This window comes from Aptenodytes forsteri, unplaced genomic scaffold (genome assembly GCF_000699145.1).
Source record: "Aptenodytes forsteri isolate BGI_AS27 unplaced genomic scaffold, ASM69914v1 Scaffold237, whole genome shotgun sequence".
In the NCBI taxonomy this organism is placed as follows: Eukaryota; Metazoa; Chordata; class Aves; order Sphenisciformes; family Spheniscidae; genus Aptenodytes; species Aptenodytes forsteri.
In genome coordinates this window covers 1,850,918-1,866,921 of record NW_008794451.1, presented here as the reverse complement: position 1 = coordinate 1,866,921, position 16,004 = coordinate 1,850,918, and the positions used below count along the sequence as shown (strand labels likewise).

The 16,004-nt window shown below is 42.0% G+C and overlaps 2 protein-coding genes across 2 annotated transcripts in view; one reads left to right on the top strand and one right to left on the bottom strand.

The window, feature by feature from the left end:
• The window catches only part of SLC44A3 (solute carrier family 44 member 3), a 43,090-nt gene extending 38,964 nt beyond the window's left edge, over positions 1-4,126 (top strand). Inside the window, exons 13-15 of the mRNA XM_009290456.2 lie at positions 556-792; positions 2,626-2,724; positions 3,864-4,126. Coding sequence (XP_009288731.1) covers positions 556-792; positions 2,626-2,724; positions 3,864-3,869 — 342 coding nt within the window. The 3' untranslated portion in view covers positions 3,870-4,126. The remainder of the gene's footprint in view (positions 1-555; positions 793-2,625; positions 2,725-3,863) is intronic.
• A 3,864-nt stretch (positions 4,127-7,990) lies between these two features.
• Positions 7,991-15,582, bottom strand: CNN3 (calponin 3). The gene is made up of 7 exons (XM_009290480.1): positions 15,553-15,582; positions 13,305-13,426; positions 12,788-12,854; positions 11,250-11,387; positions 10,620-10,736; positions 9,723-9,869; positions 7,991-9,094 (listed from the first exon to the last, which is right to left on the bottom strand). Exons 1-7 carry the CDS (start codon positions 15,580-15,582, stop codon positions 8,747-8,749), a joined length of 969 nt encoding a protein of 322 aa, XP_009288755.1. The 3' UTR covers positions 7,991-8,746.
• Positions 15,583-16,004: the final 422 nt, after the last annotated feature.

Genomic DNA, 16,004 nt, shown 5'->3' with positions numbered 1-16,004 from the left:
CTTAGGGACATGGTTTAGTGGGTGGTGGTGTTGGGTCGATGGTTGGACTCGATGATCTTAGAGGTCTTTTCCAACCTCAATGATTCTATGATTCTATGATTCTAAAGTAAATAAGGTTTATCTTTGTTAAACTCAGTGTTGTTAACGCTGTAAAATGAGTTCGGGAGAGAAGGTAATGTTTGAGGAATTTAATCCTTTTCATAGTCTTTACAGAGTTATTTAGTGTAGTATGCATATAATACTACATGTATATTGTACCTGTATGTACAATACAGTAGTGTCCTTGGTGCCACTCTTACAGTTCCCATTGCAACGAGTCTTCGGTAAGTACAGTAAAATACTGCCTCTGCCCTACAGAATTTACAGACTGAATTGAACACAAAGCGTGACAACTACGTGATGCCAGAAACTGCGTAGCTATCTCCCGGAGGAGATGTGTTATTAAAATATTGGCTGCAATGTATTTGCCTTAGGGTTTGGGGGGGGTTGGGTTTTTTTAAGAAACATTTCTACGTGATTAATGAGGCTGCATTTCCCTCTCGCTGCCCTTTGCAGGTGTTTGTTGTATGTTTTACTGTTTTTGGAGGATTGATGGCATTTAACTACCATCGGGAATTGCAAGCTTGGGTAGTTCCTCTGTTGCTGGTTGGTTTTTTTGCCTACCTGATGTCCCACAGCTTTCTGTCTGTGTTTGAAGTGACAGCAGATGCCATGTTCCTTTGCTTTGCTATTGATATGGAGACAAACGATGGATCTGCAGAGAAGCCATACTTCGTGGATCAGGAACTGCTGGTAAACCTCAGCGATAACAGCAAAGATATTTGAGCCATTCTAAGCTTTTGGGGCTTTTTCTTTCCCTGAGGCCTAGTAGTTTGAACCCACAACCCATGCTATTTCCTTCCCAACACCTTAGAACAGGACGGGCTCGGGGATGCAAATCATATGTGAATTTATAAACTGAAGTAAACAGGCTCCCTCTGGCTCCTGTGTGCTAGCTATGATCTGCTGCCTTCTTTTAGATCGTACCCCGTAAGTAATGGCTGACTTTTTAGGCCATATTAGATAGATGTTCAATGTATTATTGGTGATTAAAAAATATAAATAAAGAAATGAGCTAGCTGCAGAGACCGATCCAAGGGGTGCCCTAAGATCAGCTGTTTGTATTTGTTGTGACTTACTGTACAGCGATGAGCAAAAGTAAACGCGGAGCTTCTTGTTGCCAGCAGCAGGTCAGGTATCCATCGACATCCTATGGATTCCGTCGTTCTGAACACATTTCATGCAAACTCGAGTTGCTCTGCTTCATACCTATACAGGTTCTTCTGCCAGAATACTGTCTTCTGTCTCCTGATAAAATTCTTCTGCCTCTGGACTGGTTGTTCTGTGTCTTTACCCTCGTAATTACTATATTGCATTACAAGCATTTCCATGGAGAACCATTACGTAGCTCATAGTGATGGAGAGCTTTAGTTAATAGCTGTATCTGAAGCATTTGGATGTATATATGCCATCCCTTTCATATTAAGAGAATATTTGAAGATGCAGATGTTTTTTCTTTTCATGCTATTTTTGCCAGTTCTGTCTTTTCCTTCATAAGCCATGTGACAAAGAAAATCTTAGTGATTAATGAAAAACAAACTCAGCAGCCAGAATAGCTCATATGATACGAATCTTCTGGATGGATTTCTTCAGGACAGTGTCAGAAGAGCTGTTTTGGGTTTTTTTTTTTTTAATGCTGCTGCTAGATTAGCTGTAACGTTCATAGAATTTTGTTGAAAACAAAAAACAACAAAAAGACAGCCTAAAGATAGGCTTAACCCTTTGTGCAGAAGAAAGCAGGTCGATATTCTTTGGCCTTGATTCAGAACAGTACTTAAGCACATGTCCCGAACAGGAATATGTTACTGAATGGAAAACTCTGAAGCCTTGACCTCTGTTTCTCTCCCTCTGTTTTGCCGAATGCTGAAATACTTCTTAAGCCAATTCTCCTTCACGAAACAAACGGAGGCTTTCCTTTCTCCACTTCCAAACTTCGTGGTAGTTTCTCTTTAACTCTGGTCTTAATTCCTTGTAATTAGCCATGCCCTAGGGCCTCGGGGGAAGAGAGGACTTCCCACAGGGGTAAGGAGTCTTCCAAGCAGGGCAGGCTGCGTAACCTTGTATGGAAAAACCGGGGGCAGCACATCCAAACTCCTCCTCATTGCATGATCAAGAGTAAGTTTGCTCACGTAGCCAAGAACTTGGAGTTTCCCAACACATGAAGGCATTTGACTTGGGACGCCTGTGTTACAGTCGGGTTACAAACGTCTGGGGGTGGAAGGGAGGCTCTGTGGCCCTCAGGGCAATAGGCGGCAGTGGGCGGAGAGCTGGGTGAGGGATTTCAGACAGCCAGAGTCCTCGTTCCTGTAGCAGGAGATGTAGCAGGGATTCTTGAGTCATCCCTCGCAGTTGCATTCATCGCCCCTGCTGCCCCTGCAGAGTCCCTCCCGGTATCACTCGGTGTCATCCAGCTAGGAACCAGCTCCAGTTTCTTAGCCCCGGGCTAATTATCTTCCTTTACTAGGTATTTTTATTTACATAATGGTTTGCATTCCCAAATTATCTCACCCTGGTTTTTGCTTGTAGACCTTTGTGAGTCAGAGTAACAAGTTAACAGAAGGGCAAAAACACAGAAGCGCGAGACCTTTCCAGGACAATGAAGACGGGACAGAGCTCCAACCTATGGTGAGACAGGACTGTGGGATATGTATTTATCTGCCAGCTAATGTGTTTGCCTTCATGTCCCAAGAAGAATGGATGTAGGCTGTCATGTATCTCCTGATGTCTCACAGCAACCAACAGGCTGTACCCAGTATCCTGTTTTTCCTTCGATTGCTTTCCCTCCTCAGGAAACCCTCTGCTGGTGCAAAATGGATGGATCAAATATTTGTTCTCGTCCTTCTTCCCGTTCCCCCGTGTGCCCAGCAGAGGAAGAGAAAGATCGGACAATGGCAAGGGGGTGGGAGATAAATCCTGTTCAGATAGTCCTTCACATGTCTGCTGTAGGAAAGTCAGAAGAGTGGCAGGCTGCTTGATTTTATGCTGGAATTGCTGAAGTTCCAGAGCTGTAAGATCAGGGCTTAGAGGCCTTCCCCCTCCACCCCCACCCTTTTTCTGTCTTTCTTTTTTGTCAGTGTATATTTATTTACTCTGTGTAAAAAAGCTGAGGTGCCAGAAGGGAGTGTTCCCCCACGCCCAGGCTTGGGAAAGTCCTGAGAGTAAACGCTCGCTAACTGACATCTGAAAAAATACTGCAAATTGCCCAACCTGAGCAGCTCACCCAGCAAGTTCAGAATCCGGGCTGGTTTTCCCCCAGCGTCAGGGGCCGGGGGGGGGGGCCAAGCCAGGGCTGCCGGAGAAAGATTCCGCAGCAACAGCTACTCGGGCACCTACGCCTGCTGGACACTACTACTAGTGTCCTGCGTCCCCCCTAGCTACTTCGTACACGAGCGTAGCAGATGTGGGTGATTTTTCTTGATCTGCTTCCAAGAGGTACCAGGCTCTAGCAAACTCTCACGCGATCTTGCGGGCGTTCTGCTACAGGCAGTTGGGCTGTCGAGCACTGCTTCAGTTTATCGCTACAGTGAGGGATAGTTGTACTTGGTTTTTTTTCATTGTTTGGGTCTGTTATTGCATTCTTCAGTAATTTTTTGCCGAGCACAGAAACCTGGGAGGGGGGTGGGGAATTATTCCCTGCGAGAGGATTGTGGATTTGAGACACAAAAGAACCTTAATTATTTTCCCAGTTTACTCTTACGACATTTAAATGCAGTAGCAGGACTAGTGCTGCACATCGTTTGACTCCTTGTTTCCTCTCTTTGTAGACTTGAACGTGAAGTGCACCGGGAAGTATGAAGGCAGACCAGCAACAGCAAAAACAAGTCACAGGAAAAAAAAGTACAGGTTACCGATACCCCACGACAAAGTATTAGTTCTCTAAATCTCTGTTGTACCTTCTGCACCGGTAAAATGACACACAATCTGTTTGTATGAATAATGTATTTTGTGTATCAGCACATCTGATTTTTATTAATGTACTTGTTACGGTGGTCTGGAAGTTGTTAATAAAAGAACTCCTTGTAAATGTCTATGTTGTCAGACTAAAAATACTACGTCGACAAGGTCATCGAGCTGTCCTTTTTAGCTTTTTGGTGTGTCAGCTATCACGGGTTTTTTTTTCCCCTGCTTCTCTGGGAATGCTGGGCCAGTCATCCCTGGATCAGTAAGCGTAGAAACATTTGTAGAGGGGGCACTCTGAGATGACTTGTTTCCCGATTTATTCTGTCTATCTGAACAGCCCCTGCAACCAATTAAGGAACAGCACTGAGCTCATTGATGGAAATTACCGTTGATAGAAATTCCCTGTAGTCAAGATAATTAATGGTTATGAGGTAGGTGTCCTTCTTTTCATTATACTCTTTTGGGAACGGTTTTTACAAGTTAGTATCATAAATTACCCATTGGCTCCTCTCCACAGGGCAGATGAGGATTAGTCCTTTTTTGGTAAATAAAAGTAAACGACTGCCTTCCCTTTGCAACTGAAAAGACAAAGGAAGCAGAAAAATTCGTGTCTGGATTTAAAGCTTGGCAAAGAAGTGGCAGATGAGCAGTGGCTGGACAGAAACGAGATACAAGGATGTTATAAAGAATACTTTATAGAAATGCTAGTTGTGACGCGGATGTGAAATATAAAATGTCGTGGAGGAATGTAGAGAAGAGACTGTCGGGGCTTTAGTCAGAAGAGGGACATGGTAAGTGTAGACGCTTTTTAAACAAATAACTTGGTAACAGTCTGTCAGCATTTTCTTGGGAGCAGTTCTGAGGGTTGTTTAAACTTTGTACCTGGGCCCTGGTTATAATGCGCTTTCAGGGCTCCACCTCGTTCCGAGTATGGGGTGCTTCTAGATTTTACTCGGCGGAACACGATTTTGTTCTCTTGGTTCAAAAGCTCCTTTAACATTTTGTTCGAGGAGAGCTTTGAGGTGGGAAGATGACTCCAACCAGGGATTTCAGTAAAGTACACATCAGTATAGGAAGTGAGACCTTACTGCAGGTAAGTGACTCATAAGCTGCCATAATGAACAGATTGATAAACCTTTGATTAGTCACAGCTTGGAAGGGACATACAGGAAAGCCATACATTGACGGCCTGAACGACAAATCTGTTTCAGCTAAATACCCTATCTGATCTGCTGTTGAAAGGAGACTAGTTATCTGCTAGGAAATGCTAAGAAATACTGGCTTTTTAGTCTTCATTTAATTAACTTTTGCCTGCTTCAATATGAGCCACTTCATAAAAGTTGAATAGATGATGAAAAGGGGATAGATGATGAAAAGGGGAAAGAAATAGATAAATTACTTTCTGCCTGGCAGGTGAAGCCGGTCATCTACTGGCTGTGACTTGCTACCTCTCATTATTTAAAACTGTACACTTGGGTACTTCTGGTGCTTGGCTTGCGGATGCTGTGGGAAGCGAACATCATGCTGAATAAGCAATAGCTCCCCAGCCGTGAGAGAGCGTGCAGGTACGGTACTTGGAGAGGGGCAAAACTTTTCCCCTGCCGCAGGGCCCAGTAAGATTGCTTCCAAGTAGTAGTGTCTCCACAATGTAAAAATGATGTTTACCAGTTCACAAAGCGTAGTAGGTTTGCTTGGAAGTTAAAAAAAAATCTGCTATTAGATGTTGGGGTTTTTTTCCTGTTTGTGTTTGGTACTCACGCTGCATGTTTTGGCCCTTGACTCAGGAACTCCCTGGTGGAAGGGAGGGAAATTTTTATATATGTCTGTCCTCGTTTTCAGACGATCCCTAGACGACCTCCAGAGGTCCCTTCCAATCCCAACGGTTGTGTTCATTGCAATTATGATGCAGCGTCATTGCCTTCACTGCAGTTCCTGGGTGGAGAAAGGACTTTCAGACACTTACTACAAAGTTTGGTTTGCTTTTTAAAGAAGGAAGGTACTGAAAAATCCCAATTAAGCTGTATTTGAGCGTGTTTCATTTAAGCAATGCTGTACTGCCCGTAGTCCAGAAATTACAGCTGTGACAGTATGTTCTGAGAGTCACGTATATTTTTTACAGGAGAGTTCCGAACATACACCTTTTAATTAAATTTTGTACACAAAGCATAGCTTTATAGCTTGCAGGTGCAACACAGGACCTCCCAATCCCACATAGGTTCCACTAGCAATTGTGACAACAGCCTCCAGCTGTAGCATTCCCGTGAGGCAGGAGTCCTCACCCCGGTTAGAGGGATAAAGCACCCCTGCAGAAGCTGATGCTATTTAGCGCTCGTTCCTCACAGCTCTCTTCCCCTGCAGAATATTGAAGTCAGGCAGCTATAAAGCAGGCTGGAAGTAGGTGGTGGGGTTGGATGTAGGTGCAGCTCACGTGAATACGTGGTTAGTACTAGTTTGGGTACTGATACTTGTCCAAGCCGCTTCTGGTATTTCAATGCCTGCCCTGCAAAGCAGCCTGATACTGTGTGGACTCTTCTTTCCTGCAGCTATGGAAGGCTGGATTCAGAGGAATGAAAGGTACTTGTGTGGCTATATTCCTTAAAAACAGGAGGTGGGGACTACTGGTGCCTGCATACCAGGAAATGGCTAAGTATTACAGCTGATTGTTTTAAGCAAGGCAGTTTGCATTTGGTCTTGCTTGGTGTCTACTTCAAACTCTCACTTAATTCAGTTATGATTCCACTGGATACCTCTGTGGATGAAAGAAAACAGGCATACTGAGAACAGTTTGTGTGTCGTGTCGTTTCCTCCGTTCAAGTACGTACATAATAAATGTGTGCAAGCAGTTTGGAGCGTAAGTTTTGGATTCAGAAAGAGCAGGAGGGCATGGCTCAGGCTTTCAAAAAGACACCCTGCTTTCACCCGAAGTATGAAAGCAACAAAGTTGTTGTTGTTGATCATAGCACTGCTTTTCAGCATTCAATGTAATAGTTCTAAATTGTTAAATGCTGTTAGTCTGAAGCGGGGGGGGAAATAGTATAGTTCAGGAAGAGCAGGTCTTAACAGACAGTGTGGTAATCATTCTCTTGCTTCAGAGGCAGGGCTTGGGCCAGTGACCTCCAGAGGTCCTTTCAAATTTAAATTCTGTGAAATAAATAAGCTTAAGACTTACTCAACAAAGAGGTCAGCTGAAAGTCAGATCGCCACATCACACCCAAAGATGATAGAAACTAACGGAGCAAAACACAAACAATTTCTAGTCTTGAGGGAAGAATCCTTTACCAGTCCAGAACTTGCAAGTATAAAACATTTTATATGTTAATGTAAATAAGTTTAATATGCAGTCAATACTTTTAAAATACCTTTAATTTTTTTACAAAAGTTAGGATCAGCAACAGTGGCCCCCGTTGATAGCACGCTCTCTTTTCTCCTGTTAAAAACAGCCCAGGTAAATTAGTACAGCCTGTCCGCACTCCACGGTGAGGAAGAAAGCACTTTCCGTTTAGGAATAAAGCTCTGCTGTCGGTAACTAAAGAACTCAAGTTGCAGACCAGCAGGCACAAAGATTGGGATATCTCTTTACATGCTCTAAAGCAAGGGTGTTTTGAGTTCTCAGAGTGGTGGTGTGAAGGTTATAGGCTGAAGCAGAGGCAGCGTTAAATATGTGCAGTTCTTCGTTTGCCTTGAGAAAAGAGCAGGGACTTAGTGAACAGCTAAGGATCTCTGGTCACGACCTCAGAGTCATGTAGACGGGAAGCGAACTCTGCTGTAAAGGAGCTACATTCCTTTCCCGTGAGGTCACTGTCACTCGCTCCCAGGAGATTTTTACAAGGTTGTTAGATTAAATCCCATGGAAAAGAAAACATGAACTGCAATGGACAGAAGTTCTACGTTACCCTTAACACGGGCAAAGGTGATGCTGATTTGGGAATAATTTCTGTGGCATCTAATCTTTAAGAATGGTAGCGTAACAAATGAGACAGGATCTTCTACATACCTTTAAGAAAAAATATTTATTTATAAAAATACACTGGGATCAGTTTGAGAAGTGTGGCAATAAATACAGTTGAAGGAAGAAAAAGCATTTCTACATGGATATATTATGGCACAATAAAAGGTGAATGCACCATCAATCGTGGGACTTCTGTCGGCTCAAGACTTTGTACAAGCTCCCTTTTTAGTAAGACAGCTAAGAGTTTGGTCAGTGTTGATAATGGAATGAATACATAATCGCAAATGCATGCTTATGTCTAATGCAGGACTTACCATTAGCAAACAATACCTTAGAAACATAGTAATGATATTTAAATCACTAATGTGATGTCTTAGATTTCATTGGCAAAGACCACATTTAACTTTAAGCATGAAATTCTTTTATCTGGAAAACAGAAAAGCTGTAAATATGTAAAATGAAGGCTTAATGTGGTATGTAGATACCTACTTAAGTAGAGATTGTGAAAATGCATAGCTCCTTATTAGACGACCTGGCTGTACAAGAGCACTCCCCCTTTCACAGTATTCCTTTTACTTCATATGCAGTTATTGTTTATGCTGTAGACTACAACTGTTACAGCACTAAAGGCAACTAGACAGGGAAAGGGCAGAGAAAGGAAAAAGGAATGTATGTAAGGCAGTATTTCTTTAGGTACATTAAGCATAGTGTGTAGGAAAGACAGGTAACAATTCCACAAGGCTAGTTTCGTTCTTACTGAATAAAATAATGGACTAATACTGAACTTTTGATGCAAAGCTAATAATCAATGCCCTGGTCACTGTACTGACCATGGTAATCTCTTTGATAGTCATCTTGGTACTCTCCGTGATAGTCATCTGGGTATTCTGCCTGATAATCGCTATCGCTGATTTCTGACCCGTTAGTTCCTGTTCCTTGGCTGCCGTTATGAATGACAGGTTCTGTTGGTGCAGCACAGTACTTGGGGTCATACACTTGTCGTCCAAGCCCATACACACTCATTCCCTTCTGTGAAGCTACTTTGTTGGTACCCATTTGTAACGAAATAGTTGAGTTATCCACAGGTTGTAATATGTGCTTCTGATCGTAGATGTCTCTCCTGGTACCTGGTGCCAGCATACCAGCCTAATAAAACAGGATTGTAGAGGTTCAGTAAGAAGGTCAAGAGCTGTGATTACTAGATTTATGATTACAGCTAGCACACCTTACTGGAAGTGCTAGAAAGTAGGAATTAAAGTATAACAAAATATAGCACAGCGGCATGTGTTCACTAGTAGCTAAGTCACAGAAGAAAGTCCTGGCAGTTTACTTCCCTCTTTGAGAGAATATACCAAGTGTTTGGACTGAGGTAAGTCACAGAAGAAAGTCCTGGCAGTTTACTTCCCTCTTTGAGAGAATATACCAAGTGTTTGGACTGAGGTAGTGCCCAGGAAGCAACTTCTTTTTTGCCTCTGTCTAGTTAGTACTTGAAATGAAGTTACTGTTTTCTTCTGGTATGACACAGCCAGACGGAAATTCTAGAAGCGCCAGGTCATTTTTATGCCTTAAGATACTCAGCACAGAACACACTGGTTAGTGACAAGGCATTTAAGTTCTTCAATTACTGCATAAAAGCACAGCTGAACTGTACCCTCTCACTGCTGCCAGTTAGACTCTGCTACTGCACGCAACTCTCCGACTCGGCTATCCCACCGGGCTCTCCCAGGTTGAGAGTTGTACCTGCTCTGCGAGTGTCACACGCAGTCCTGCTTACCTGACTGGCTCCTTTGTTAGTGCCCATCTGTAGGCTAATTGTCGTCTGGTCAAATGGCTTATCAGTTTGCATTTTTGGATCATAGAGGTGTCTTCTAGTTCCATAAGCAGTCATGCCTGCCTGACTGGCACACTTGTTGGTGCCCATCTTTATTGGGGGAAGGAAGAGGTGGACAGAAAAAGTGATTTTTATTTGTACAGCAAGCACAGTCGAAGGAAACAAATACGGTTGGTAACTGTGGTGGCTGATGGAAAAAGCAATTACGGTGCACGCTTTCCTCATGTAGCTTGACCGCTACCTGTAATAAATTACCCTTTCTCCATACTGAGCTTCAAAAGGAAAAATAAAGGCAACGGTCATCCTAAGGCACTTCAGTGACTGGCATTTGCCCAACTGCGCTGCAATTAGAATGGATGTATGCATCAAAATGTAATAAATAACTTTTACCCTGGACAGTAATGATTCAATCACACTGCCGCAACTTCTCTACCACAGGAATTTTAAGATTTTATGCCAGGTATTTTGGGTTTTGTGACTAGTAAGGAAAGTGGAGAGGAAAAAAAGCTTCTACCATATAAGGAGCTTTAGCTATCCAAAGACTCCTACTTTAAAACCACTTTAGAGGACAGAGATGATACTGCTAATATTGGCTGTTCCTTTCCTCCTTATCATTCTTATTGCAGACTTAAAACAAACAGAAAGACCTTCCAGGCAGTCACTTGAGCTTATAAAGCCAATCAACTGCTCACAAGAATTAAAACCTCATAGCTCCTTCCGTGATAAGAATATATTGTAATTCTGCAGCTGTTTTTGCATAAACAATGTATCAGTTAATCAAAACAAGAAAGTTGTTCTCAAATATAACAGATTAACTGCAAACTTGAATTTCATACTTACCTGCAGGCCAATTACACTTTGACCAGCTTTTAGTTTTCCTGCATCAAAACTTCGTGCTTGTTTCTCTGCATATTTGACACCAATATCAATTGTAGTATGAAAACCTTTGGTTTTTGCCTATTTAGGGAGAGGGAAAATAGAGTATTCAGTGTTTAACGTATATTTTCTGCTACTGGAACACTGGCTTTATGGCCCTGACTCTGGGCTCTCAAGTGATGCCACAGGCAGGTTTATCTCTTATGAGAAACTCTGTGTCAGGGGTGAGAGGAGGTAACAGTTCCCCTGTGCCACTTGAAGGTGGCACTCCAGAGCTACCCAAGTATCTTATCAGAAGGGTATTCTGCAGGGACTCGCGTTCTCCTGTGAGCCTCCCCAGTTCTGTGTATGCACACGCGGCTCCAGAGCAAGGCCATCTGCAGTCAAGAATCCGAACCCCGAGCCTTCCCTGGAGGCATGCCGTAGGACACAGCCCTCGGAAGCGCAACCTCTGCAGTATCTCAGACTCGCAGCAGTATCTCTCCCCTCCCGACAGGGGAGAGATGTTGTTGTTTTCTGTATTTACATGAGTGGTAAGGGTGCATCTGGACCGGCATGTGGATTTGTGCCAATTCCAGGGGTACAAATACTTACCAGACCTGCTAGTGCCACTAGAGTAGTCTGTACTTGAGTCATATTTCCATTTTCAAAAAGATCATTTGCTTCAAAAATATCATGTGGCTTCATGCCGTAGACTTGGATGGCTTTGATAAAATTCCCAATGTTCTCCAGCTAAACAGAAACAAAAAAGCCAGTTTTCTACTCAGTGTTTCAATTCAGAAACTAAGTAATTTTCAAGCTTTCTGGTGTTGGTTTGTTTTGCTTGTTTTAGGCAAGTTCTGTGCCTTGTGCTAACTGGACAAAACAGCTGGTGTGGTTAAGAGGGACTGGTAGGAAGTTTGACATTATTTTTCATTAGTTTTAATATTGACTTCAGAAATCAATCTAAGGGTTTATCTAGCCTGGCATCTCTCCATCAGTGAGTATCATGTACTTTGTTAGAGGGGGCTTTGATGACAACACTGTCTCAACTCTGTCCCTTCCAAGAGAAATCCTAATCTAAAACCTGCTTCAAATTGGAAAATTTGACATAGTGTCCATGCTATTTGACTTCAGCAATTGATAATTTTGAGTCAAATAAGAACAGAGCTATGTGGACAGTAAGAACATCTAACTTAGTTTGAAGGTATTATCTTGCTCACCTCCTGGGACAAATTCAACCAAGCTTCTGGGGTTTATTAGCACTTTTTAGCACTGTGTGCTGTAGAAAATGGAAAGCGATATGGAGCACGAGGAGTAAGGACTGAATCTCACCTTTCCTTCTCAAGTCTTAGGTAGTAAAACTTTTTTTAAAAATAAAAATCCTCCACTGTCTTTAGAAGTATTCAATGCCAGTAAAAACAAGAGGCTGACACAGCAGTGTTAAGCTAGACCCAGCAACAGTAAAGGCAGTCAACTCTAACCAGCAACCCTTCCAAATGCTTGTTCTAAAGGCATGTTGCCGTTGATAGTCCCGTGGCGGGGGGGAGTGCTAGATAGAGCACTCGTGAGAAATCAAATCTGGATATACTGAAAGAAAATACGTACTGTAGTTTGCACCATATTGTTTTCTGAGTTCTGTTACACAACCATTTCTTCTGAGACCGTTCGGGTCCTTTCCCTCCCCATCCTCTCCAGCTGCTTTCTCAGGAGGACACTTCATACAGTGACCTCGAATGTCCAGGTACAGGCAAGCTGTTGACCTAACACCTTGCAGCACTGCCTGGATGGAAAACCACAGTTGTGACTTAATAAAAAAAGTTAACAGCTTTTTTTTTAACTTGGAAAAAGGCCTTGCTATGTGGCTCTCTGTTCTTCTTCCACCTGAAGTTTCACCTAACAGCTAAAGCGCTACTATTAAATACGTATGCTCAACTGCCATTTATGAGCCATCTCAGCTATAGTTGCTTTCTGTTAAATGCTGTTCATGTATGCAGTATCCTCAACTGTTGTGTATGTATCATATACAAAACTTGGTGCTATTAAGATTTAAGGTGTACCATATTCACAGCAAATTTGTTAATACAGAACAAAAGAACTGTTTGGGGGTTGGAGGGGTTAGAGGTGTAGTTTTGGGGGGTTTTTTGTTTTACCTGGTGCCAATTTAGTTTTGATTGATTAATTTTCTTCACTGATCCTGGCTGCAGCTTATTTATAAGCCTAGGGAGGTGAAAAAAAGGGAAATGCTTAAACAATAAATCTCATCCTTATACCATCTGTGCAGGCATTATATAATATTTTCACTCATGCTTTATTAGTTGCATTAGTTTCATCAAAATGGTTAATTTTTTGGTTTATACAGAGTGCCTAGCTCAGATCTCAGGTCTAACAAGTCTAACAGACCATAAGAATTTTTGTGTGCCATTTGATTATTATAGAAAAGAGCTTCACCGTTAAATTTAGAAATACTTAGAAATCTTTGCTAAAATATAAAGGAGATTTAAGTTTTCATTCTTCTCCACAATTTCAAAGAAGCTGTCTCCCACCCTACTGTCAGCTGTCTTTGACTATTACTGTTGATGTGTTTGAAGGGGAGTCTTCAGAAAGTCCCTCCTTAGTTCCTCAAAAGTGGAAAACTGCTAAAAATAAGGTTACTTAATAAATGCTTACTCGCATAAGATTATGCCATCTTTTAATCCCAGTTGAAAGTTTGCACCGATGCTCAGCCCTGTAACCTCTTCTATCCAGTTACGCAGATCTTCTTCTATCTGGGGGTCATATTTCAGGGCAATCTGTAATACAAGCAGTTAGAAAGTTACTTCACGAGAGAAAACGGCAGCTCTTTCCCCCCCAAATCTGTTTCAAATATGCTATAGCATTTATCCAGTACTGTATTTTAAATATCAGCGTACAGATGTAAGTCTTTATCACTTTTACTATAATGTTTATGGCTTTACTAAATGTTTATTTGCAAACAGTGCTTTGAAGCACTTAACAGTTCTTCCTACTGTAAGAATCGCTGGAGCTTGTGAACAGTCTTTTGACAGCTGCGGAGGAATGATGACTTTTTTTGGGGGGGAATTCTACCCAAGTTGTACTTTAGCAGGAAGTACAAAAGTGAAATAGTGTGTCATGAACACAAGAATTCTGCATTGCCATGCCATCAGTGCTACTGCTCAGATGTAGATTTCTACATGGGAACTTTTATATAATAGATTTGAAGTTTTTCAGCCGAAGATTATGTTGGGTTTGCTTTTTTAGCTAGGTTACGATTAATGGAGATGACCTAGTAAGTTTTCCCCTTGTCGCTACAACATTAAGAGTTATCTTGCTGGGCATTCTGGGGGTTGTGTGTGTGGCTCTTGTAAACTTAAGCTTTAGTATGCCTGCTATTTCTCTTTTCTTTGGCCCTGCTGGAAGACTCTGATGGAATAAACTGTGATCTCATGTCTTAATTGCAAAGTTACTGCAGTGTTACTTTAGAGAGGGAAAACCTGCAACGGTCTTTGAAGTTAAAGGCATCAAACAGAGGCCCAGAGTTGTTAGCAAGGTGACTTAAAATTCCTTTTCCAGACGTTCGGACTTCGCTACTCGGTGTGTCAGTTTATGCTGCAGTCACTAGAAATCAATCCATGTGAATGGAATGTTTAAAACCGGTAAACTTCAACGATGCTGGCAGCTAGCGGGGCCCACGCTCCACTCTCTGCCCTTCGTTCCCCTCCCCTGAAGAGAGTGAAAAGCAGGTCAAACTTCCTTCAGCCTAAACCTGTTACTTTTGCAATACTCCTCAATGTTGGCGAGTTGGAGAAAAGGGATTATATCATTGAAAGCATTGCTCCTTTTTCCGCAAACAAAACAAGTTATCTGAGCACAAGATTTTATGGCGTAAATACACTGCACTAATGCGGAGGTTGGCAACACTCTCCCACCTTTGTTAGAAGTTGTCCCGCATGGGTCAGCGAGCAAGACGGGGAATGAGGGAGCTACCGTGAGAAACCTGACAGGCAAGCACGGAATGCACTCGCAGTGTTTCTTAACTAATGGAAAATCAGCTCAGCTCCTACCAGTTACTTACAAATTCTTAACAAGAAACTCATGTAAAGCCATTCACATTCAGATCAAAATGTAAATTTCAGACTTTTTACGTACAGTCTTATCTGGCCTTACTGGGCTGAAGTCTATTAGCAGCTATTTATACTGCATGAGATTATAATTCCAACCTATCTGAATTACTTGGATAGAGGCAATTGCTACATTTCAGCTAGCGTTAGTAATCCCCAACTCCAAACTGACCAAACTAAAAATTACAGTATCCTGTTCTCTATTTTTCTTCTAAGGGGAATGGAAAATTCCTGTATCTCTAGCTTTACTTCAAATACTTGCCTGAGTAATACTTATTTTCCTTAGACTATTTGTAATAGTGGTGCTATGGTGCCTTAGTTACAGATCAGGATAACGGACTAACCCATTCTCTTATTCAGATCTTGGTTAAGGTGTAAAATTTTGTGCGATATTCTGCACAAGATGACAAGTACCTCCGTGCTTAGACCAGTGCTGGTCTCAAATAATCAAGATTCTTCCTTTTTTCTTCAATGAAAAAAGGGTGAAGTTCAGGTAATACTGCCTAGTGTGAGGAAAATGTCATGACTACTTTTTTGGTTTTGTTGTTTGTTTTTGTTTTTTTAATCACACCTTTTGGATAGTAGATAGCTAAGATGAGAAGCAGACTAGAAAAGCTACCTGAAGTTCACGCTCCATAGAGGAAGCCGCTGTGAAGCAGCGCAGCCACAGCCTTAATTTATAGTGATGGCAGTAATAGTAAAGGGTGGGTAGCCCCTTTTCTGAGGGGCTACCAGAAAGGTTAACATTTTCAAAATGGTCTATGAGGAAGTTGGTTATCATCTTTCTCCTTCCTAACCTGGTGATTAGCTTGCGAACTACTCTTCATGGCTATTTTTATGTCCTATGGAAACAAGGCTTATGTGATTGCAGCCTTAATTTGTCTCCCCCGGAATATTTGGCAGAACTCAACCAGCTTGTTCAAACTTACAGAAGAGCAGTGGTCTTGGACGTGACTGAGTCAGTTATTTCATGTGAAAGTATGTATTTGTGCAGAGGAGAAAGATCCCAAAACACCCCCAGAAGAATGAAACATAGCATTGTACTCTTATTACACATTACAGAACATACAGAGATCGTCCAAAAGTGATCTTACCCACAAAACCTTAAGTTATGTGTACAGATGAGACATACAATAGATAATATATTTCTGTATACCAGTTCAAAAGAAAAAACAGGATTTGTAGAAAGGCCAGAACTTGCTATGTTCTGATATTCCAGTCAGAAGACAGCAGACAACTTGGGCTGGTT